This window comes from Ornithorhynchus anatinus, chromosome 1, assembly GCF_004115215.2.
Source record: "Ornithorhynchus anatinus isolate Pmale09 chromosome 1, mOrnAna1.pri.v4, whole genome shotgun sequence".
NCBI lineage: Eukaryota > Metazoa > Chordata > Mammalia > Monotremata > Ornithorhynchidae > Ornithorhynchus > Ornithorhynchus anatinus.
In genome coordinates, this window is record NC_041728.1 from 63,074,536 (window position 1) to 63,099,461 (window position 24,926).

The 24,926-nt window shown below is 47.2% G+C and overlaps 1 protein-coding gene and 2 non-coding genes across 3 annotated transcripts; all 3 read left to right on the forward strand.

The window, feature by feature from the left end:
• Nucleotides 1-13,123: 13,123 nt before the first annotated feature.
• Nucleotides 13,124-24,526, forward strand: EIF5 (eukaryotic translation initiation factor 5). Its single transcript, XM_029060520.2, has 12 exons — nt 13,124-13,200; nt 13,300-13,508; nt 16,369-16,648; nt 16,795-16,876; nt 17,216-17,388; nt 17,703-17,814; nt 18,892-19,028; nt 19,648-19,806; nt 20,449-20,610; nt 20,778-20,942; nt 21,515-21,646; nt 22,427-24,526. Exons 3-12 carry the CDS (start codon nt 16,577-16,579, stop codon nt 22,517-22,519), a joined length of 1,287 nt encoding a protein of 428 aa, XP_028916353.1. The 5' UTR covers nt 13,124-13,200; nt 13,300-13,508; nt 16,369-16,576; the 3' UTR covers nt 22,520-24,526.
• LOC114815561 lies at nt 18,012-18,139 on the forward strand. Its single transcript, XR_003763354.1, has one exon. It is a non-coding gene; the product is annotated as a small nucleolar RNA SNORA28 (small nucleolar RNA).
• LOC114815577 lies at nt 21,291-21,415 on the forward strand. Its single transcript, XR_003763377.1, has one exon. It is a non-coding gene; the product is annotated as a small nucleolar RNA SNORA28 (small nucleolar RNA).
• Nucleotides 24,527-24,926: the final 400 nt, after the last annotated feature.

Consider the following 24,926-nt stretch of genomic DNA (forward strand, 5'->3'; position numbering starts at 1 on the left):
TCATCCACCCCCTCAGCTTCAACTTCTACTGGGATGTTGCTTTGCAAAAACTCACAACTAAGTTTTGCACATTACTCCAGCAAAACGGATCATGAGACAAGTTCATAGTCTCTCTCCTCAGTAATCAATAGAAGTTGGTATTAAAGAGCACAGAATGATGGTTTCTTCCTGGCAGGAAGGAATATATATTTTAACCAGCTATTGTTATGTCGCTCTGCAGCAGCAGCAAGGTTATCCTGCAGGCAGTTCCTAGAGCTTTCTGAATTTCAGATATTTGATAGATGGATAGAGGCCTGTCCTGTTTTAGGCAAGTCTGATAAGAAAGTCATAAACCGCTGAAAGGGAGAATGAACTACTTCGTTGAAGCATGGAAGATTTTATTTTTTCATTGGGAGAAAAAAAGAGTTTTGAAAGATTGTCCTTGATAGAGCATTTGAAGATGAGAAAGGAATTCAAGATCAAGATAATTATAATGTTAACTGGGGTATTTGTTCAGTACTTACTATATGCCAAGCACTGTGCTAACCGCTGGGGTAGATACAAGACAATCAGGTCCCCCCCATGGGGTGCACAGTGTAAGTGGGAGGAGGACAGGTTTTGAATCCTCATTTTGCAGATGAGGGAACTGAGGGACAGAGAATTTAAGTCACTCGCCTGAGGTCCCACAGCAGACAAGTGGAGGAGCCGGGATTAGAACCCAGTTCCTCTGACTCACAGGCCCAGGCTCTTTCCATTAGGTCATGCTGCTTCTCTGAGAGGCACCCATAGTTAGGGACGAGAGGCAGAGGAAGAGCCCATGAAGGATACTCAGAAGAATTGGCCAGAAGAGGCCCATGTCAGAAAAAAGAATGAAATGAATGAAAAAACTAGTGCTTCTGAGAAAAGGGGGTGGTCCCCAGACAAAAAGTCAAGGAGGATTGGGACAGAGTGAAGCCCATTAGATTTGGCAAGGAGGGTCATACAGTGCTAATCGCTTAGTACAGTGCTATGCACACGGTAAGCGCTCGATAAATACGATTGAATGAATTACCTAGGAGGGAGTGGTTTCCACTGAGTGGAGTGGAAGCCTGATAGTAGTAATAATAATAATAATGGTGGTATTTGTTAAGCGCTTACTACATGTCCAGCACTGTTCTAAGCACTGGGGTAGATACAAGGTAATCAGGGTGTCCCACGGGGGGCTCGCAGTCATAATCCCCATTTCCCAGATGAGGTAACTGAGGTCCAGAGAAGTGAAGGGACTGGCCCAAGTCATACAGCTGGTAAGTGGCAGAGCCGGGATTAGAACTCACGACCTCTGCCTCCCAAGCCCGGGCTCTTTCCACTGAGCCACACTGCTTCTAGTAGTAGTAGTAGTAGTAGTAGTAATAATAGTAATAGCATTTATTAAGTGCTCTCTATGTGAATGTACTAAGCATTGGGAGAGAATGCACTCATGGGAATTGGACATGGTCTAGACTGTAATAATAATGTTGGTATTTGTTAAGTACTTACTATGTGCAGAGCACTGTTCTAAGCGCTGGGGTAGATACAGGGTCATCAGGTTGTCCCACATGAGGCTCACAGTTAATCCCCATTTTACAGATGAGGTAACTGAGGCACAGAGAAGTTAAGTGACTTGACCATAGTCACACAGCTGACAAGTGGCAGAGCCGGAATTCGAACCTATGACCTCTGACTCCCAAGCCTGGGCTCTTTCCACTGAGCCATGCTGTAACCCCTCCCTCTAGACCGTAAGCTCCTCGTGGGCAGGGGACCTGTCTACCAATTCTGCTATACTGTCTTCTCCCAAGTGCTTAGTTCAGTATTCATCACACAGTAAGTGTTCAATAAATGTGATTGGTTGATTGATCGATTGATTGATTGGTGGTCCTTGCTTGTCCCTTGGTGGGGAGCTCAGATTATGGCAATTCAAGGAGGGAGCTGGAGGAGAAATCAAGGCCGCAGGTTAAAAAACCCGTTTGAGTAGTTTGGGTGGGAATGATGAGGAGATGGGGTCCTAGCTGGCTGGCTCGTCCCAACATGCTCCAGAAAAGGTTTTTTTAGGATGGGGGAGATGAGGATGTGTTTGAAAGCAGAGGAAAGACCTTTGAGTGAGAGGTTGAAGGTGGCTATCAGGGAGGAAAGAAGAGAGGATGGGATGTAGCATCTTCTAGTGGCCTAGTGAAAAGAGCATGGGCCAGGGAGCTGGAGGACCTGGGTTCTAATCGTGACTCTGCCACTTGTCTGCTATAATAATGATGGTGGTATTGGTTAAGCGCTTACTTGTGCCAAGCACTGTTCTAAGTGCTGGGTGAGATAAAAGGGAATCAGTTTGTCCCATGTGGGGCTCACAGTCTTCATCCCATTTTATAGATGAGGGAACTGAGGCACAGAGAAGAGAAGTGACTTGCCCAAAGCCACACAGCTGACAAGTGGTGGAGCCAGGATTAGAACCCACGATCTCCAACTTCTAAGCCCGGGCTCTTTCCACTAAGCCACGCTGCTATGTGACCTGAGACAAATTTTCCTATGCCCCCGTTAACTCCTCCCTCTGCCTTAGACTATGAGCACCTAGGCTTCAAGGCTCTCCATCACCTTGCCCCTTCCTACCTCTCCTCCCTTCTCTCTTTCTACCACCCACCCCGCACGCTCCGCTCCTCTGCCGCCCACCTCCTCACCGTCCCTCGGTCTCGCCTATCCCGCCGTCGACCCCCGGGTCACGTCCTCCCGCGGTCCTGGAACGCCCTCCCTCCTCACCTCCGCCAAACTGATTCTCTTTCCCTCTTCAAAACCCTACTTAAAACTCACCTCCTCCAAGAGGCCTTCCCAGACTGAGCTCCTCTTCTCCCTCTACTCCCTCTGCCATCTCCCCTTTACCTCTCCGCAGCTTAACCCTCTTTTTCCCCTTTTCCCTCTGCTCCTCCACCTCTCCCTTCCCATCCCCACAGCACTGTACTCGTCCGCTCAACTGTATATATTATACAGTTACCCTATTTATTTTGTTAATGAATTGTACATCGCCTCGATTCTATTTAGTTGCCATTGTTTTTACGAGATGTTCTTCCCTTGACTCTATTTACTGCCACTGTTCTTGTCTGTCCGTCTCCCCCGATTAGACTGTAAGCCCGTCAAACGGCAGGGACTGTCTCTATCTGTTGCCGACTTGTTCATCCCAAGCGCTTAGTACAGTGCTCTGCACATAGTAAGTGCTCAATAAATACTATTGAATGAATAGGTGGGACAGAGACTATGCCCAATGTGATTATCATGTATCTACCCCAGTGTTTAAAACAGTGCTTAGCACCTCAAATTTAACAAGTACCAGAAAGACAGAAAGCAAGAAAGGGAAAGAGAGAATTTTTTTTTCCTGAAAGTGTGAAGGGATGGGATTGGATGCACAGGTGGAGGGAGTAGATTTCAAAAGCAGATGAAAGCCCTCTTTGGCTCATTGTAAAAGCGAGAAATTGGATCTCCCAGGCAGGTGAGAAGAAATCTATTCTTCACCTGGGAATAGAGGAAAACTTAATTCACAAAAGCATGGAGCATGCAAGCCTGGGGTAAAAGAAGAAAGGGGGTCAGCTGGGGGACACAGAAGTAGCCAGGGCTTGTGCTTTGCTTAGTGAAAAAAGACTCCAAATTGAGATTAGCAGCTAGAAAAGACTCCCATATGGTCAGTTAAATAATCTGAGAAAGCAAAAAAGCTTCCAAATGAGGATAGACTGCAAAGAATATCCTGAGAAAAGACAGTGCTAAAGCTTATGAAATCGTCAAGGGTCAAATATGAAATTGTTGTGCATTTAATCTTGTGCCACAAGAACAAGGGAGTGCCTGTTGAAAGGCAGTAGCTTCCAGAGAAATGAAAGTAAACTTTCCCCAGAGGCTGGTAAGCATATGGAATTTGTTCCCACAGGAATTTGTGCAAGCTAAAAATAGAAATGGGTTCCACATGAGTTAGGGTAGATTTCTAAGTCTTTACTAGAAGGAAAAACTGGGACTGTTAGAAAGTACAACTAGAAGGAAAAGTTGGGGTCATTAGAAAGTACGATCAATCGACAATATTTATTGAGGACTTACTATGTGCAAGCACTTGGGAGAGTACAATATAACAATGAACAGACACATTCCCTGCTCACAGTGAGCTTACTGTCTAGAGGGGGAGACAGGCATTAATATAAATCAATTACAGATACGAACCTAAGTGGTGTGGGGATGGCCGGAGGAATTAATAAAGGGAGCAAGTCAGGATGATACAGAAGCGAGTGAGAGAAGAGGAAGGAAGGGCTTAGTCAGGGAAGGTTTCTTGGAGGAGATGTGCCTTCAATAAGGCTTTGAAGGTGAGGAGAGTAATTGTCGGATATGAAAAGAGAGGGCGTTCCAGGCCAGAGGCAGAACAGGCGGAGAGGTCGGTGGCAAAATAGAGGAGAAATACGGTGAGTAGGTTGGCATTAGAGAAGTGAAGTATGCGGGTTGAGTTGAGTAGGAGAGTAGTGAGGTAGGAGGAGGGGGCAAGGTGATTGTCTGCTTTAAAGCCAACAGTGAGGAGTTTCTTTTAATGCAGAGGTGACTGGGTTCTTGAGGAGTGGGGAAACATGGACTGAACATTTTTTTAGAAAAATGATCCGGGCAAACAGAGTGAAGTAGGGACTGAAGTTGGGGAAGACAGGAGGCAGGGGGGTCAGCAAGGAGGGTGATCCAGTAATCTTGACTGTAAAGGATAAGTGTTTGGATTATTATGGATTAGCAGTTTGGATGAAGAAGAAGGGAAGACTTTAGCCATGTCGTGAAGGTTGAACAGACAGGATTCAGTGATAGATCGAATATGTGGGTTGAATGAGAGAGAGGAGTCGAGGATAACAGCGAGTTACGGGCTTGTGAGACTGGAAGGATGGTGGTGCTGTCTACATTGATGAGAAGGACAGGGTTTGGGGGGAAAATAAGGAGTTCTGTTTTTGACATATTAAATTTGATGCCACGGTAGAATATCCAAGTAGAGATTCATTCATTCAGTAATATTTATTGGGCGCTTCCTATGTGCAGAGCACTGTACTAAGCGCTTGGAATGTACAATTCGGCAACAGATAGAGACAATCTCTGCCCAATGACGGGCTTGAAGGTGAGAGGAAATGCGAGGCTGCTGAGAGGGAGAGACAGCAGGGCTGGTGATGTAGAGTGGGGAGTCATCCTTGTAGAGGTGGTAGTTGGAGCCATGTGAGCAAATGAGTTCTCCAAGGGAGAGACTGTAGATGGAGAATTGAAGGGGACCCAGAAGTGAACCTTGAGAGACACCCACAGTTAGGGGTTGGAAAGTGGAGGAGGACCCTAGAAGGAGGCTGAGAATGAACGGCCAGAGAGATGAGAGGAGAATCAGGAGAAGGCAGAGTCAGTGAAATCAAGGTTGGATAACATTTCCAGTGTGGCTTAGTGGAAGGAGCAGGGGCTTGGTAGTCAGAGGGGGCTTGGTAGTCAGAGGCCATGGGTTCTTATCCTGGTTCCACTACTTGGTTCTTATCCCGGTTCCACTATTTGTCATCTGGGTGACTTCGGGCAAGTCACTTTGCTTCTCTGGGACTCAATTACCTCATCTGTAAAATAGGAATACAGAGTGTGAGCCCCATGTGGGACAACCTGATTACCTTGGGAGAAGCAGCGTGGCTTAGTGCAACGAGCACAGGCTTGGGAGTCAGAGGTCGTGGGTTCTAATCCCAGCTCCACCACTGTTCAGCTGTGTGACTTTGGGCAAGTCACTTGACTTCTCTGTGCTTCAGTTACCTCATCTGTAAAATGGGGATGAAGACTGGGAGCCCCACGTGGGACAACCTGATTACCTTGTATCTCCCCCGACGCTTAAAACAGTGCTTGGCCCATGGTAAGTGCTTAACAAATGTCATCCTTCTTATTACACTGCTTAGAACAGTGCTTGACACATAGTAAGTGCTTAATAAATACTATCATTATTATTATTATTAAACAAATTATAAACCCTTGACAGTTTATTAGAGGAAAAATTTTAGGAATACTTAGCTATTGGAAGACTCAAGATTTAAATTATACAATGTTTACCCAGTCCTTTCCATATCAAGGAAAATATCACCATCAGCTTTTATGGTGCTCAAATAGGTCTTGCCCCTCTATTTATGCTACTAAATAAACAGGGTGGCCTAATGGAAAGAGCACTGGACCTGGAAGCCAGGGGATCTGGGTTCCGATTCCAGCTCCACCCCTTGCCTGCTGGGTGACCTGCTATATATCACCCAACTTTTCTGTGCCTCCGTTTCCTTATCTGTAAAGTGGGGATTAAATACCTGTTCTCCCTCCAACATAGACTGTGAGCCCCATGCGGGACAGAAACCTTGTCTTACCTGATTATCTTGCTTGGCGCAGATAGTAAGTGCTTAACAAATACCAGTCAATCAATCAAAACCTTTTACTGAACACTTACTGTGTGTGGAGTGCTGTACTAGAGAAGCAGCGTGGCTCAGTGGAAAGAGCATGGGCTTTGGAGTCAGAGGTCATGGGTTCAAATCTCGGCTCGGCCATTTGTCAGCTGTGTGACTTTGGGCAAGTCACTTAACTTCTCGGTGCCTCAGTTACCTCATCTGTAAAATGGGGATGAAGACTGTGAGCCCCACGTGGGACAACCTGATTCCCCTGTGTCTACCCCAGCGCTTAGAACAGTGCTCGGCACATAGTAAGCACTTAACAAATACCACCATTATTATTATTATTACTAAGTGTTTGGAATAATAATAATAATGATGGCATTTGTTAAGCTCTTATTATGTGCAAAGCCCTGTTCTAAGCGCTGGGTAGGATACAAGGTGATCAGGTTGTCCCACATGGGGCTCACAGTCTTAATCCCCATTTGTTTGGAAGAGTACTACCTAACAGAATTAATAATAATGTTGGTATTTGTTAAGTGCTTACTATGTGCCAAGCACTGTTCTAAACGCTGGGGTAGATACAAGGTGATCAGGTTGTCCTAAGTAGGGTGCACAGCCTTCATCCCCATTTTACAGATGAGGTAACTGAGGCCCAGAGAAGTGAAGTAACTTGCCCATGGTTACACAGCTGACAAGCAGCGAAGTGGCATTAGAACCCATGACCTCTGACTCCCAAGTCCAGGATCTTTCCACTAAGCCACGCTGCTTCTTGGTAGGCACATACCCAGCAAGGAGCTTATAGTGTGGAGAGGGAGACAGACATTAAAATAAATTATGGATCTGTATATAAGTGCTATGGGGCTGAAAATCATTATTATTACGTATCCTCCCTCCTCTCTTATTACATATCAGCTGGCACATTTTGTTTTTCTTATGCCAACCTACTCACTGTACCTCATTCTCATCTCACTGCCAGCAATAATAATGATAATAATGATTATGATAATAATGAAGTGCTAAACTGTAAGGTTTAGATAAGTAAATTGGACACAGTCCTTGGGCCAAAAGGGAATCACAGTCTAAGATTAGGAGGCGAAAGGATGCTTCATCCCCATTTTTCAGATGTTGAAACTGAGGTCACAAAGCAGTCAAGTGACAGAACTGGAACTAACTGTTCCCTAGAGAAGCAGTGTGGCTCAGTGGAAAGAGCCTGGGTTTAGGAGTCAGGGGTCATGGGTTCTAATCCCGCCTCCACCACCTGTCAGCTCTGTGACTTTGGGCAAGTCACTTTACTTCTTGGTGCCTCAGTTCCCTCCTCTGTAAAATGGGGATGAAGACTGTGAGCCTCACATGGGACAACTTGATGACCCTGTATCTACCCCAGTGCTTAGAACAGTGCTCGTACATAGAAGGTGCTAAACAAATACCAACATTATTATTATTATTCCTCATTTATACCTGGCACTGTCCTCTCCATCATCAAGGCCCTTCTGAAATCACATCTCCTCCAGCAGGCCTTCCCTGATTCATCTCTCACCTCTACCCCCTACTTAATAATAATTATAGTGTTTGTTAAGTGCTTACTGTGTGCCAGACAGTGTGCTAAGTGATGGGGTAAATGCAATAAAATAAAATTGGACACAATCCCTCTCTGACATGGGACTCAGAGCCTAAGGGATTTCCCCCTAAACTGCCGATTGAGTCACCTAAGCACTCAGATCCTCCCACCCATGTTGCACATATGTACTATGAAGCAACATATGAGATGCAGCACGGCGTAGTGGATAGAGCAAGGGCCTGGGAGTCAGAAGGTCATGGGTTCTAATCTCTGCCGCTTGTCTGCTGTGTGCCCTTGGGCAACTCTGTTAACTACTCTGGGCCTCAGTTCCCTCATCTGTAAAATGAGGATTAAGAGTGTGAGCCCCATGTGGGACAAGGACTGTGTCCATCCTGATAAACTTTGTATCTCCCCCGGTGCTTAGAACAGTGCTCGGCACATAGTAGCACATAGAGAAGCAGCATGGCTCAGTGGAAAGAGCACGGGCTTTGGAGTCAGAGTTCATGGGTTCGAATCCCGGCTCGGCCACTTGTCTGCTGTGTGACTTTGGGCAAGTCACTTAACTTCTCTGTGCCTCAGTTCCCTCATCTGTAAAATGGGGATTAAGACTGTGAGCCCCACGTGGGACAACCTGATTCCCCTGTGTCTACCCCAGCGCTTAGAACAGTGCTCGGCACATAGTAAGCGCTTAACAAATACCAACATTATTATTATTATTATAGTAAGCGCTTAACGAGTACCATTTTTCTTCCTCCTATCTGTAATTTATATTAATGATTGTGGTATTTACTACGTGCCAAGCACTGGGAGCGATACGAGATATCCAGGTTGGACACATGGGGTTCACAGTCTAAGGGGTAGAGAAAATCAGTGTTGAATCCCCATTTTTGACTCTCTCCCTAGATTGCAAACTCCTGGAGGGGAGGGATCATGACCCCCGATATATATGCTCCCAAATTCATTCGTTCACTCAATCATATTAATTGAGCGCTTACTCTACGCAGAGCACTGTACTAAGCGCCTGGAATGTACAATTCGGCAACAGATAGAGACAATCCCTGCCCCATGATGGGCTCACAGTCTAAACGGGGCTCGTCTGAACGGGGCGGTGCTGTGTAAAGAATAAGCACTTAATTCTCAGAACTTGTTAGGTTGATAGGTGGGTTGAGGAAAATGGTGATGCCAGAAGGGTTTTCAAAACATGAAAGGTTACTTGAGGCAAAATGCAAATGATATCGCTCACCCGGAGCCTGGCTATCAAGTAGGGCAACCTGCAGGAGCCATGTTGCCTCAGTCAAGGATAATTTGAAATTGCCTGCTTCACACTTGTGAGATTGAGTAAAGGCTTCTCATGCCCTGCCTCGGGGAGAAAGAGGAGAACTTTGTATTTATTTCATGAAGAAAGTGGGATTCACCTGAAGAAACGATCATCTTACATCCATTTTATTCCCTAACACAGGCCCCAGCCTCCAGACCATGGGCCTGGGAATCAGAAGGGTGTGATTTCTAATCCCGGCTCTGTCACTTGATAATAAATAATAATAGTGGCATTTGTTAAGCGCTTACTACGTGCCAGGCATCGAACTAAGTGCTGGAGTGAATTACAAGCAAAACAGGTTGGACACAATCACTGTCCCACGCGGGGCTCACAGTCTCGATCCCCATTTTACGGATGAGGTAACAGAGGCCCAGAGAAGTTCATTCATTCATTCATTCAATAGTATTTATTGAGCGCTTACTATGTGCAGAGCACTGTACTAAGTGCTTGGAATGGACAAATCGGTAACAGATAGAGACAGTCCCTGCCCTTTGACGGGTTTACAGTCTAATCGGGGGAGACGGACAGACAAGAACAATAGCAATGAAAGAAGTGACTCGCCCAAGGTCACGCAGCTGACAAGTGGCGGAGCTAGGATTAGAACTCATGCCCTTCTGACTCCCAAGCCCGTGCTCTATCCACTACATTATGTGACCTTGGGCACTTCTCACTGACTCAGTTCCCTCATCTTTTCAATGGGGATTCAGACCGTGAGCCCCTCCTGAGACAGGGACTGTTTCCAGCCCAATTTGCTTGTGTAATAATAATAATGATGGTATCTGTTAAGTGCTTAACTATACTGTACTAAGCGCTGGGGTGGATCCAAGCAGATCGGCTTGGACGCAGTCCCTGTCTCACGTGGGACTCACAGTCTCAATCCCCATTTTACAGATGAGGCAACTGAGGCCCAGAGAAGTGAAGTGACTTGCCCAAGGTCACCCACCAGACAAGGGGCAGAAACCCAGAGAAGCAGCGTGGCTCAGTGGAAAGAGGCCGGTTTTGGGAATCAGAGGTCATGGATTCTAATCCTGGCTCTGCCATTTGTCAGCTGAGTGACCTTAGTCAAGTCACTTCACTCTCTGTGCCTCAGTTTCCTCATCTGTAAAATGGGGATTGAGACTGTGAGTCCCACGTGAGACAGGGACTGCGTCCAACCCGATCTGCTCTGCACACAGTAAGCGCTCAGTAAATACGATTGAATGAATGAATGAGTGAATTGTACATTCTGAGCATTTAGTACAGTGCTCTGCACACAGTAAGTGCTCAATAAATACGATTGAATGAATGAATTGTACATTCCACACGATTAGTACAGTGTTCTGCACACAGTCAGCACTCCATAAATACGACTGAATGAATGAATGTAGCCACTCTGCCATGCTGCTTCTCTGGTATCCACCCCGGCACTCAGTACGGGGCCTGGCGCGGAGTAAGCCCTTAACGAGTACCATAATTATTATTGTCATCGTTGGCACTTAATTACCACCGCCTGAAGCAGCGTGGTTCAGTGGAAAGAGCCCGGGCTTGGGAGTCAGAGGTTATGGGTTCTATTCCTGGCTCCACCACTTGTCAGCTGTGTGACTGTGGGCAAGTCACTTCACTTCTCTGGGCCTCAGTTTCCTCATCTGTAAAATAAGGATCAAGGCTGTGAGCCCCATGTGGGGCAACTTAATAATAATAATAATGTTGGTATTTGTTAAGTGCTTACTATGTGCAGAGCACTGTTCTAAGCGCTGGGGAAGATACAGGGTCATCAGGTTGTCCCACGTGAGGCTCACAGTTAATCCCCATTTTACAGATGAGGTAACTGAGGCACAGAGAAGTGAAGTGACTTGCCCACAGTCACACAGCTAACAAGTGGCGGAGCCAGGAGTCGAACCCATGACCTCTGACTCTGAAGCCCAGGCTCTTTTCACTGAGCCACGCTGCTTCCCCAACTTGATTACCTTGTATGCACGCCCCACCCCAGTGCTTAGAGAAGCAGCATGGCTCAGTGGAAAGAGCCCGGGCTTGGGAGTCAGAGGTCATGGGTTCGAATTCCTACTCTGACGCATGTCAGCTGTGGTGACCTTGGGCATGTCACTTCACTTCTCTGTCCCTCAGTACCAAGAAGCAGTGTGGCTTAGTGGAAAGAGCCTGGGCTTGGGAGTCAGAGGTCGTGAGTTCTAATCCCTGCTCTGCCACTTAGCTGTGTGACTGTGGGCAAGTCACTTCACTTCTCTGGGCCTCAGTTACCTCATCTGGAAAATGGGCATGAAGACTGTGAGCCCCAAGTGGGACAACCTGATGACCTTTTATCTATCCCAGTGCTTAGAACAGTGCTTGGCCCATAGTTAGTGCTTAACAATTACCACCACTATTCTTCTCTGTGCCTCAGTGACCTCATCTGTAAAAGGGGAACAAAGACTGTGACTTGGGGCCAGTCACTTCACTTCTCTGGGCCTCAGTTCCCTCATCTGGAAAATGGGGACGAAGACCGTGAGCCCCAAGTGGGACAACCTGGGCACCACGTTATTACAGTGCTGTGAGAACAGTGCTGGGCCCATAGTAAGCGCTTAACAAATACCAATGTCATTATTATTATTTTTATTATTAAACAAGCAGCATGACTCAGTGGAAAGAGCCTGGGCTTGGGAGTCAGAGGTCGCAGTTTCGAATCCCAGCTCTGCCACTTGTCAGCTGGGTGACTGTGGGCAAGTCACTTCACTTCTCTGGGCCTCAGTGACCTCCTCTGTAAAATGGGGATTCAGACTGGGAGCCTCCCGTGGGACCACCTGATGACCCTGGATCTCCCCCAGCGCTTAGAACAGTGCTCTGCACAAAGTAAGCGCTTAATAAATGCCAACATTATTCTTATTATTATTCTCTGGGCCTCAGTGACCTCCTCTGCAAAATGGGGATTCAGACTGGGAGCCTCCCGTGGGACCACCTGATGACCCTGGATCTCCCCCAGCGCTTAGAACAGTGCTCTGCACAAAGTAAGCGCTTAATAAATGCCAACATTATTCTTATTATTATTCTCTGGGCCTCAGTGACCTCCTCTGCAAAATGGGGATTCAGACTGGGAGCCTCCCGTGGGACCACCTGATGACCCTGGATCTCCCCCAGCGCTTAGAACAGTGCTCTGCACAAAGTAAGCGCTTAATAAATGCCAACATTATTCTTATTATTATTCTCTGGGCCTCAGTGACCTCCTCTGCAAAATGGGGATTCAGACTGGGAGCCTCCCGTGGGACCACCTGATGACCCTGGATCTCCCCCAGCGCTTAGAACAGTGCTCTGCACAAAGTAAGCGCTTAATAAATGCCAACATTATTCTTATTATTATTCTCTGGGCCTCAGTGACCTCCTCTGCAAAATGGGGATTCAGACTGGGAGCCTCCCGTGCGACCACCTGATGACCCTGGATCTCCCCCAGCGCTTAGAACAGTGCCCTGCACCTAGTAAGCGCTTAACCAATGCCACCATTATTATTATTAAACCTATGTCAGCCCCCCTCTTTAGACAAGGGCGAAGCTCAGTGGCGTCGCAGAGGGGAGGCCCCAGGTCACGCGGCTGAGGGGAGCCGGGCCACGTGACCCGCTTTCGCGGGAAAAGCGGGGGGGGGGCCTCGAAACCGCCCAACCGCCATTCCCCCCCCCCCCAACCCGCGCGCCCCCGGGCGCGAGACCGAAACTGACAAAGCCCCAACAGCCGCCCGGGTCTCGTTCTCGCGAGATCCGGCCGCGAAGGGCGGGGCGGGGGGGGGGGTGGGGGATGAGCGAGCGAAGGCTCTAGAGGCGATGTCCTGGGGGGGCGGGAAGGGGCGTTGATTGGCAGGGGGCGGCAACCAATGGCGGCGGGGCCCCGGCGGGGCGGCGGCCAATGGGAAGGGCGGGGGGGCGGGAGGAGGCCGCCCCGGGGGGAGAGAGATTGCGGCGGCGGCGTTGGCGTTGTTCAGTCCGAGCGAGAAGGTTGCAGAGGTGAGGTGCGGCGGCGGCGGCTCGTGCCCCTTTTCCGCGGGAGGACGACTCTCACCCCCCGCTAACAGCCCGCTTGTCTTTGTCTCTCCTCCCCCCCAGGTCGCCAGGCTCCCGGGTGCGGACTCCCCAGTCGTCGCCGGGCCAACCTCCCCTTCCCCCCCCCCGCTGGTCGGCGGCGCCCCCAGGCCCGGGCCGCTCCTCCCGCACCGCCTCCTCCTGCTGGGACTCTTCTTTAGAACGCGCCTCAGACACTTCCTCCCAGTCCCGGGCGAGCCGCGTTGGGTTTATGTCTTTATTTGACGAAAACGGTGAGTGGCGGGACGAAGGGGTGGGGGGGGGGGGGGCGCGTCGGTTGAGGTTGGCGGGGGAAAGATGGCGGCGGCGCAAAATGGCGCCTCTTCCTCGTGATTCCCCCTTCCCCCCCACCCCGGCCAGTGCTTGGGGCGCCTGCGCAGTGGGGGGGGGGGGGAGGGCGCGTGCGCAGTGGAGGGGGGCGCGTGCGCAGTGGGAGGGCGCCTGCGCAGTGGGGGAGGGCGGCCCCGGCCCTCCGGCTGGCGGGGAACGAGCCCGGGCGCCGTGCGCATGCGCGGCCCCTCCTGGAGCGCTGACTCAGTGCTTAATTGCTGCATTGATGAGTCATCGCCCGCGCGGGGGTGGGGGAGGGGAAGGCCCGCCCTCCCTCCCCCTGCCTCAATTGACCAGCCAAGTAATAACGATAATATAAGGACGGTATTTAAGTGCTGGGGGGGGAGAGACCTGGGGCTTCCCCCCCCCCCCCTTTTTGTTTTCCAATCCCCTTTTTACAGATGAGGGAACTGAGGCCCAGGCAAGTGACTCGCCCAAGGTCACCCAGCAGACAAGTGGTGGAGCCGGAATAATGATGATGGTGGTATTAAGCGCTTGCTATGTGCCAAGCACTGTTGTAAGCGCTTGGGTGGGGTTACAAGGTCATCAGGTGGTCCCACGTGGGGCTTCCCAGTTTTAATCCCCATTTTACGGATGAGGGAACTGAGGCCCCGAGAAGTGACTCGACCAAGGTCACCCAGCAGACAAGTGGAGCCGGGATAATAATGATGGTGGTGGTATTTGTTAGGCGCTTACTAGGCGCCAAGCACTGTTGTGAGCGCTTGAGGGGGGGCATAAGGTCATCAGGTGGTCCCACGTGGAGCTTCCCAGTTCTAATCCCCATTTTACAGATGAGGGAACTGAGGCCCAGAGGAGTGACTCGACCAAGGTCACCCAGCAAACAAGTGGAGCCGGGCTTAATAATAATGGTGGTGGTATTTGTTAAGCGCTTACTAGGTGCCAAGCACTGTTGTAAACCCTTGAGGGGGGATACAAGGTAATCAGGTGGTCCCACGTGGAGCTCCCAGTTCTAATCCCCATTTTACAGATGAGGGAACTGAGGCCCAGAGGAGTGAGTCGCCCAAGGTCACCCAGTAGACAAGGGGCAGAGCTGGGATAATAATGGTATTTAAGTGCTTACTGTGTGCAAAGCACTGTTCCAAGTGCTTGGGTGGGGATTACAAGGTCATCAGGTGGTTCCACGTGGGGCTCCCAGTTTTAATCCCCATTTTACAGAGGAGGGAACAAGTGATTCGCCCAAGGTCACCCATTAGACAAGGGGCGGGGCTGGGATTAGAACCCACCACCTCTGACTCCCAAGCCCAGGCTCTTTCCACCAAGCCAGGCTGTTTCTCTGTAATGTTGGTATTTAAGGGTTTACTAGGTGCTAAGTACTGGGGAAGATGGAAGGCAATCAGGTTGTCCCATTGTTCCACCTTCCCTTCACCCTCCCCCCTTGCCTCTGCCCTTCCCTGACCTCTCCCTCAGTGTAGTGCCTATGCCAATCTGAAGCTGCTGCAGGAGAGAGCCCCCTTCCCCCCCATGCCCACCAATCTCTCCCCCCTTGTTGGATGCAAAAAGTCCACCCCCAAATCTTCACTTTTTTTTTTAAAGCTGAAGTTTTTTGTTTTTTTTTTAATGGAAAAGTTCACCCCCAAATCTTCATATTTTTTTTTAAAGCTGAAGCTGTTGGGGTTTTCTTTGTATTTAAATGGGGAGCAGCTGCTACACAATCCTAAACTGCTTCAGGTGGAAGCTGCCTGAAGACAGGGAGCTGGGGTTGGGTAGGGATTGTCTTTTGTTGCCCAATTGTGCTTAGGACAGGGCCCTGCACACAGTAAGCGCTCTGTCAATATGATTGAATGAATAGTAACAATGATAATGGCCTTGGTAAAGCGCTTACTCTGTGCAAAGCAGTGAGGAGGATACAAGGTGATCAGGTTGTCCCACGTGGGGCTCACAGTCTTCATCCTCATTTTACAGATGGGGTAACTGAGGCCCAGTTGAAGTGACTTGCCCAAAGTCACACAGCTAAGGGGCAGAGCTGGGATTAGAACCCATGACCTCTGACTCCCAAGCCCAGGCTCTTCCCTCTGAGCCACCCTGCTTCTCTACGATAGGACAGTGCCCTGCACAGAGTAAACAACTCAGTCAATACGATTGAATGAATCTGGGTCGGGGTGTCCCAGATCTATTTTGAGCCCGGGCAGTTGGGGAATGCATAATGAGGTGCTGCCTCGCCAGCAATGATGTTTTTCCAGTGGAACCCAGGGAAAGTAAGTGGGCTTACCGTATCTCATAGGAAAATCTCCAAGGAGGTGTCCTCTTACAGTGTTTATAGATAACCTGCATTCGGCTATGTTTTTCCACGGTGTATTTGAACTCCGTACGTCCGCTTCGGAATTCCCTTTCGAACTGAGGCACGACTGGCATGACTGAGCCCCGTTGATAACCAAATGGGGTTTTGGTCCTTGAAAAACACCTGCTTTCCTTCTAGGAAAGCTGCCAGCTCCAAACTGTTTCCCAACACTGGGGGTGTTTGGGGGTAGTGGCATTCTGAACTGATTTGGCCGCATTAGCCCCAGCGGTGTCTCTCTTTAAAATAAACGTTTCTCTCGTCCTCTCATTGTGGTCCGTGAAATGAACTCTTTCAAGTAGAGGACACAGCACAGCCTTGTGAGAGCTTGGTTAAATGCGCTTTTCGCTTTGGGGGTGCCACGACGGACAATTTCCCTGACTTCCGTGTGGTCCCGTGGTGAAGAATAGGAAGCCTCGCTATTTGAAAATCCTCATTAAATCTGCTCTCTGTTCCTTGTGTTTCAGAGCTGTTGCGCAGCCACTGGTACCTGTATTGGGGAAACATAGCATACCAGCAAGAAGCTTACAGCTTCAGTGGTGAAAACTTTTTCATGTCAGAGACCGAGAACTCTTGCAGTCGTTTATGTCATCCCTTCTTCTCCAGACAGAAGATACCAAAAAGTTGCAATCAAAGATCTCTTCACCTTATTGATAAAGCTACTAATAAGCCAAAATGTCTGTCAACGTCAACCGCAGTGTTTCGGATCAGTTCTATCGCTACAAAATGCCCCGTCTGATTGCGAAGGTAACGCTTCCTGCCCTTGAACCCCACTAGAGACACGTGCAGAACGTGTGAGCGCTTTGACTTCTGACCCTCGGGGAGACCAGGACGGGGGAGCATCGCAGGCTGCTTTGAAATCCTAGATAACAGTGAATTCTTCTCTCCTTTAGGTTGAGGGCAAAGGAAATGGAATCAAGACAGTTATAGTCAACATGGTTGACGTTGCAAAGGCGCTTAATCGGCCTCCAACGTGTAAGTAATACCCCTTTGAGAAGCCCTGGAAGTACAGAGTGATACTTAGTAGTCTAAGGAAACCGCTGAAGAATTTGTGGGTAGAGGAATTCGTTACCCAGCAAGCTGGCAAACATGTCAGTTGTGCTTTGTAGTTAACGAGTGGGGTGTATCCGAGCATTGCCAGCGCACGGCTTTTTAACTCATCTGTCGGATCTTTTTAAAAGCCCGTTTATTTGTGTTGGTGTTGACTTGGTTACATAGTGCTAGCTTTTCATGAGGTGGGTGTAATTTAGCTCCTGTGTAATGTAATAGTTGAATCATGCTGAAGGAAGCCTGTTTGTTTTCTTTTCTTCTAAGATCCCACCAAATATTTTGGTTGTGAGCTGGGAGCACAGACCCAGTTTGATGTTAAGAATGACCGTTACATTGTCAATGGATCTCATGAGGCGAATAAGCTGCAAGACATGTTGGATGGGTTCATTAAAAAATTTGTTCTCTGTCCTGAGTGTGAGAATCCTGAAACTGATCTGGTGAGTGCTTTAGAAGGTCTTAGTAAGTGAGAATTTGGTTTTATGAATGCAGGGACCAAAAAAGAATTTGTGTTTTGTGCTAAGACTAATGCAAGATGTCTACCCAAATGCTTAATGAAATGTGCATCCTAACACATTGTAACCTTACACTTGTGGGGGGAAGGGAGCAGTTGCCCTGTTTATGTGTTTACTTTCAAGACTTAAACTTGTGATCGTTCACCACTGCTTGAACTAACTCAGGCTAATGAAAATAATGCCCTCTGTGAATATTATCATTGAATTTTGTCATTTTTTTTTTCCACTTTCTCTGACAGCATGTCAACCCTAAGAAACAAACAATAGGTAACTCTTGCAAAGCCTGTGGCTTTCGAGGCATGCTTGACACAAACCATAAACTCTGCACTTTCATTCTCAAAAACCCACCTGGTGAGTGTTCTTTTTACTTGGGGACATGAATGACTTTTTTGTGACTCTGGAAACTGTCTAATATATATGCTGCAGTTATGTTTCATAGTTCATTCTGTTCTGATGCAAGGCGTCATAGCTAAAACCCTGTCCATTTTAAACCAGGTTCTGTAACTGGAGGATCCGTGGGTTGAGAGTCTTGTAATGAATTTTCATGCAAGTAACACTCTGTGGCAGACACCGTTGTCTGACTCAATTTTGAGCTTGCTATAATAAAAAAAAAAAGCCTAACCTATTCCAGTGGTCTCTTTTAAATGAGACCATCTGTTATATAGACTGTGACAGTGTTAGAAAAAGAAGCCCAAAAAAATGCATATTACAGCGAGTGGTATAGTTTCATTAAACTAGTATACATTAATTTTTGTAAGTATCAAATTTTGGTGCATATAGTCAGTCAATGCTTTCAAGCACTTAATCTCTTCAGGGAGCTGTACTGGGAGGAGTACAACAGAGTGTGTAGACCTGATACCTGCCCTCAAGGAGCTAACAGTCCCCTGGGGTTAATCTGACTTTTTTTAAACCAGATCTCTGCATGGAAAACAGTTGCTTTGTATATTGAGAAGAGGATGTTTGGGGGTGAAGGGGAACAGACCAAACCTTATTGAGTTTAACACTGTCAATTGGAGGCAGGGAATCAAGAACTTGAGAGCAGAAAGGGTGTGCCTAGGAGTCAGTACCTGGGTTCTAATCCCAGCTCTGCCTCCTTACCTGCTGTGTGTCCTTGGACAAGACACGTCATTGTGCCTCAGTTCCCTCATGTATAAAAATGGGGATTAAACCCTACTCCCTCCTGCTTAAACTGTGGAGTCTTGTCTACTCCCTTGTTTAACGCAGTGGTTGGCAAATAGTAAGCACTTAGGCACCATAGTAACTAGAACTCTAAGCTCCTCATGGGCAGGAATCCTGACTACCAACTCTCCCAGGCTACTAAGACCTTGCTCGGCCCTTAGTAAACACGCAAATACCACTGACTGCTTACTCATCTCATTGGATGAACTTCTAAAATAATTGCTATTTTCAATGTTTTTTATTTCTCAGAGAATAGTGACAGTGGTACAGGGAAGAAAGAAAAAGAAAAGAAAAACCGAAAGGGCAAGGACAAGGAAAATGGTACTGTGTCCAGCAATGAGACGACACCACCACCACCAAATGAGATTAATCCTCCCCATGTTGTGGTAGGTATAGGGCGGTGTCCGGGTCAAGTGGATTATGTGGTGGTGGTAGTATTTATTGATGGGAGGGATCCTATGGCTTCAAATCCAACAGGTTTTCCTTCTCTTCTGAAGTAGAGCTTTAATCATGTTCATTGAGTCCTTACTGTGTGCACAGCACTGTACTAAAGGCTTAGGTGAGAACACCACAATGCATTCCCTGTCCATGAGTTTAGAGGGGAAGACAGACATTGATATACATAAATGACTACTATGTACATAAGTGCTCTGGGACTGGTGGGCAAATTGATAAAAGGAGTGAGTCTGGGCGATGCAGAAGGGAGTGGGAGGAAAGGAAATGAGGACTGAATCAAGGGAGGCCTCTTGCAGGAGGTGGGCATTTCAAGCTACTGTCTTGAAATTCACGGCTGAGTTCAGAGAATGGATTTTAGTGTGGCTCGGCTCCTGACCGCATTTTTTGTGGGCTATCATTCATGGAGTAGCAATATTCAGACCAATCACCATTGGGTCACTTAGTTAACATTTCTCTGCATGGGAGCAGACAGCGGAATCGAAGGGGCGCCTGAGTCTTCTATTACATTTAAAATGTTCGTCGTTCGTTAATGTACCGTGCTTGGTGCAGGAGGAAGATGAGGATGAAGATTGGGGAGAAGAAACAACGGAAGAAGCTCAGAGACGCAGAATGGATGAAATCAGTGATCATGCAAAAGTCCTGACGCTTAGCGATGACCTGGAAAGGACGATTGAAGAGAGAGTCAATATATTATTTGACTTCGTTAAGGTAAAATTATGGTCCTGGAAACTTGACGTGCCCTTTTCCTCTAATCCTTTTAATCCCTCCTTGCAGGTAGTCATTGGGAGAATAAGTTTCATGTGTTCCACATTGTGAGTGCTCAACCCCCTTTTGGGGTGGTTGGCTGTCCTTACAGGCTAGAATGTGGCCTGTACACAGACAGGCAGGGTTGTTGGTCAAGGTGTGTTCCATGGCCTAAATTCCCCTGACACCCAGGATTTATCAAGAACTTACTAGGAGCAACAGTAAAACGTTGAGCACTGGTAGAGAAGCAGTGTGGCTCAGTAGAACGAGCACGGGCTTGGGAGTCAGGTCATGGGTTTGAATCCCAGCTCTGCCACTTGTCAGCTATGTGACTGGGCAAGTCACTTCACTTCTCTGTGCCTCAGTTCCCTCATCTGTAAAATGGGGATTAAGACTGAGCCTAACGTGGGACAACCTGATTACCTTGTAGCTCCCCCAGCGCTAAGAACAGTGCTCTGCATGTAGTAAGCGCTTAACGTATACCAGCATTATTATTATTATTAGAATATGCATGATGCAAATTAGTCACAGAACAGTTTTGAGGTAGGACTTTGGTAGTTGTCATGAACCAATAAAAATCACCTACTCTTCCCTCCTTTTTTACAGAAAAAGAAAGAAGAAGGTGCTATTGACACTTCGGACAAAGAAATTGTTGCAGAAGCAGAGAGACTGGATGTAAAAGTTATGGGTCCTCTAGTTTTAACTGAAGTCCTATTCAATGAGAAGATCCGTGAACAAATTAAAAAATACCGACGCCATTTCCTCCGTGTAAGGAAGCAAAGTTTCTGTCTAGTTTGACAAATGTGGGGCCTGGGGTGGGGTTAGTGAGTACTTAAAATGACTGCGGCGGCGGTCATCTTCTCAGACCTAGATCACTGGTAAAACAAAAGTAATTTAAAATACCAGCTTATGCCATGTTGTCTCTTTGTCTACAGTTTTGCCACAACAACAAAAAAGCCCAGAGATACCTTCTCCACGGCATGGAGTGTGTTGTAGCCATGCATCAAGCTCAGCTTATCACCAAAATTCCACATATTTTAAAGGAAATGTATGATGCAGACCTTTTGGAAGAAGAGGTCATAATTAGCTGGTCAGAAAAGGTAGGCACAAGGGGAAAGTGGTCTTCTCAAAAGTTACCCGTAAATCCCACTGTGAAATATTCCGTAGAGACAAAATTATTAGATGGGGCGGGGAAGAATCATTCAAAATCCACCCTTACTGTTGAGAAGCCTGATTTCAGCTATTTGCCAGAACAGTGGCCTAAATAGCATTGATTTGCCAGCTCTTGTTTTGTGGAATGATGTTTAAGCCTTGTTTCTTACCCCTATTTCCTCACCAGTCCTCAGTACTGGGCATGGCCTATATCCTTCATTTAAAAACCTATTTTACGAAGTTGTAACTTACGGAAGTAATCTTTGGGTTGAGATCTTAAAAACGAATTGCTATGCAAGTAACACTCTGTGGCAGACAATGTTGTCTGACTCAATTTTGAGCTTGCTATAGTAAAAGAAAGGCTAACCTATTCCAGCGGTCGCTTTCAAGTGAGACTGTCTGTTATATAGACTTTGACAGGGTCGGTCCAGTGGTTTCCAACAGAAGCCAGCTGACTGCCTTAGGAAGGTCAGGATTAGAGTTCGGGGTGTATTTTAAGTATTGTGAAACCTTTCTGTAGGCTTCGAAGAAATACGTCTCAAAAGAGCTTGCCAAAGAGATCCGTGTCAAAGCAGAGCCTTTTATTAAATGGCTGAAGGAAGCGGAGGAAGAATCATCTGGTGGAGAAGAAGATGAAGATGAAAATATCGAGGTACGTTCCGGTGCCACTTTGCGGTCCAGGGTTACTGCAATTGCAGTGACTGCTTGTGAACACGTTTAGACTGTGAGCCCGTTATCGTGCGGGGATTGTGTCTCTCTGTTGCCGAATTGTATGCTCCAAGCGCTGAGTACAGTGCTCTGCACATAGTAAGCGCTCAATAAATACTAATGAATGAACCTGAAGAATGAAGGATTGGAGGTGCTGAGGACCTCTGTTGGATCTTTGGCTTCCTAATTTGCCTTGTAAGATTTTAATGTCCTGCGTTTAGCTTGTATTTCCATTGTACTTTCCTGAGCGCTTAGTTCAGTAGTGCCCAGGGAATATTCTGTAAAACTGAATACGTTTCTACATGCAGTCAACAGTGTAAGTCCCTGACCCTCCAACTATTACCTCCTTCCTGCCATCCTTTTCAAGCCTTCCAATTCAGTTATTTGAGTGCTTAGTGTGTGCAGAGCACTGTACTAGGCACTTGGAAGAATAGAGTGCAACAAAAACATTCTCTGCCCACAAGGAGTCTTGGGGCCAGTGGGGAGACAGACAGCGATACAAATTAATTACAGGTATTCAGATGAGGTGTAACTCTAAGGTTTTACTTGAATAAAAAGGCACGTCAAGGATCCAACTGAGAGCAATGTACTTTGATATGAGTGTTACACTCGATTCTGTTAGGCCGTCAGGCATCTGGCTCTTGATTTCTGCTCTTAACCTAAGAGCCGAACTATTGTGCTTCAGAGGGGCATGAGTCATATTAAAGCATTTCTTCTTAACTAGGTGGTGTACTCGAAGACGGCCAGCGTACCTAAAGTTGAAACTGTGAAGTCTGCAGGCAACAAGGAAGACGACATTGATATCGATGCCATTTAAGCAGTCCGGCTTAATGTAACGCTAAAAATCTCCCTGCATTTTTCTGCCGGAAGTGGAACGTGTATGTGCTAAAGCTGAGAGAGCTTAACATCATGCTACACTTTGTACTAAAATGTCTTTTTACTGTGAGTGGTCTTCTGAAACAGCCTAACCTGACATCTAGGAGTCCATATGCATCAATGAACAGGTTTAATTTGCTTATTTATAGCATGTTTCTTTTCAGAACTCTAGTGCTGGAGACATACTTGGATCACATTTATACAGTTCGTGGAAATAAAGATTTGTTTTTCTGTCGGTCTTAAGTTCTTGACTTGGAATGGCTCTGGCTGAGTCGACTTAACTGTGGCTACTTCTAAGTGCCATCTAGAGTCGATAGGGAAGGAAGAAATGTGGGTTCAGGAGGAGCTGGGCGTCCAGTAGGTATGTGGTGTGAAACGATTAATCACAAACCCCAGGGGTTTTTTCCCTTAAATTTGCATCTGTTGCTGCCCTCATTGTCCCAAATCGTGTATGTAAGGTTAATGGGTGTCTCTGAAATCTGTGTGCTGCTTGAAAACGCCTCCTCAGCTGAGCGAGCTGCATTAAGGATGGGTCGACCCCGGGGGTGATTCTGCAAAATTGGAAAATATAGTGTGTGTTGCCATTAAGCATTTCTGAGACCCGTGGATGTGTCGGACTGCCGTTGCATCAGTCTAACCTGTGTTAATTTATTGGGGCCAGCAAGGGTAACAGGAAGAGATATGTCCGCCTTGATATCACAGCTGAGAACCCTCAACCCTTGCTGTGGGAATGTGGACCAAAACCTGAATGACTTGGGTGTGTTTAATATTTGGGGGAGGTGTAAATGCCATTTGGTATGCTGCTTTGACCTAGCAGTTGATCTCCCCATCTTCTAAATTTTCAAGCTCCATGGCCATCTTGCTCAGTAAGTGTTAACGAGTGAAGTCAAATATTCAAAGAAGGCATCTTATTTGAGAGTGTGAAAAGCTCAAAGCCAGGTTGGTGTCAGATTTAGATGGGCCTTCACAATTGTACAGGGGTGAGGTTAGAGGAGTGTGATGGAAAGAGGGACTGCCCGTTGGTCCAGCTGTGGCCATGGCTGGAAGTGGCTTTTGTAAGGAAGTCTGTACCGTGACCTCAAGAGTGGGTAGTAAGGCCAGAGTTCATCAGGTATCTGGTCCTGGCCCTCTCTGGGTTTCACAATATTATTTAATCCTTTGACCCTGCAACTTTGAACTTGGTTTGCCTGGCCCAAAGTCATGTGAAGGTAGAATGGGGGCTTTGACCAAAGTGAAAAATTTGTGGGCTTCTGTCAAATGTAGCCCTGATTTGAAACCAGTTTTGAGATTCTCGCTTTGACGCCTTAAGTCTAAATACTAATACGGAGTTTGAAACACTGGGTGAAAAATTAGAACGGAAGACCGGAGGGCAACAGAACTCCGAACTTCTCACAGCCGGGAATTGAAAAGAATGGTAGGTCAGGAGGCTGAAGTGTTTGAGTTGTGGACTGTCAGGACTTTTTAAATTACCTCCACAACCTACTGGGTTCCAATTGCTTCTCTCTATTTGTGCTCTCGTGCTCCATGCTTGGGTGGGAGTGGAGCAGGAGAGGTTATCTTAGGGAGAGAGTGATTCGATTTGTTGTCAAAGCAAAATTTCTGCTTCCAGTTCGTGGCTCGTCAGATCGTTTGTCTCTCTTCAACTGATAAAGCCATATTTGAAACTTCTGTATTCACAAGTCTCTGTGGGGGTTGGAAAATGTGGGCGACTTTACCAGGTACCTTCCGTAACAAGCAAGGTTCAACTACAGCGCTTCCTTTGCCTGGCAAATGAGGATCGAATGTTCGTTAAACCCTTTTGTCTGTAAGAATTGAAACTTACCTAAGTTGAAATTTATTGGAATGAAATATTTATTCACAAAGGTTGTTCTATAGAGTAATCTTTTACTTTTGTCAAATTTTCCTGTTTCTTAAGAGCTACATTAATTAAACAATATGACTATTAAGCTCCCAGTTTCTTTTGCCTTGGTTTTTTCTTGAGACTACAAACCGGAAATGTAGTTCTGGTGACCCAGTTACCTGGGCAGGCTCTCAAAATGCCCATCTGGTGGGGCGGAGGTGCTTTTCCACGTGAGGTGGGCCAAACACCGCAGCCACCAGTTGACCGTAGCGGCTCAACTGCGGTGTGGCGTGGCCCCTAAAAGAGGAGGGTGGCTCACTTGGGTCGTCTCGAGGGGCTGAATTCCTTATTCGCCCTCCACGATACGCTAACCTGTCTCTTCCACAACCTATTGACGAGCTCAGCTGCTCTGCCTTGCAGAAACTCTTCTGTGGAAGAGCCAGGTGAGGATTACCTAACTTCTCTGTGCCCTCCCTTTCTCTTCAGCTGTTCCCTAATGGGGTTTAGC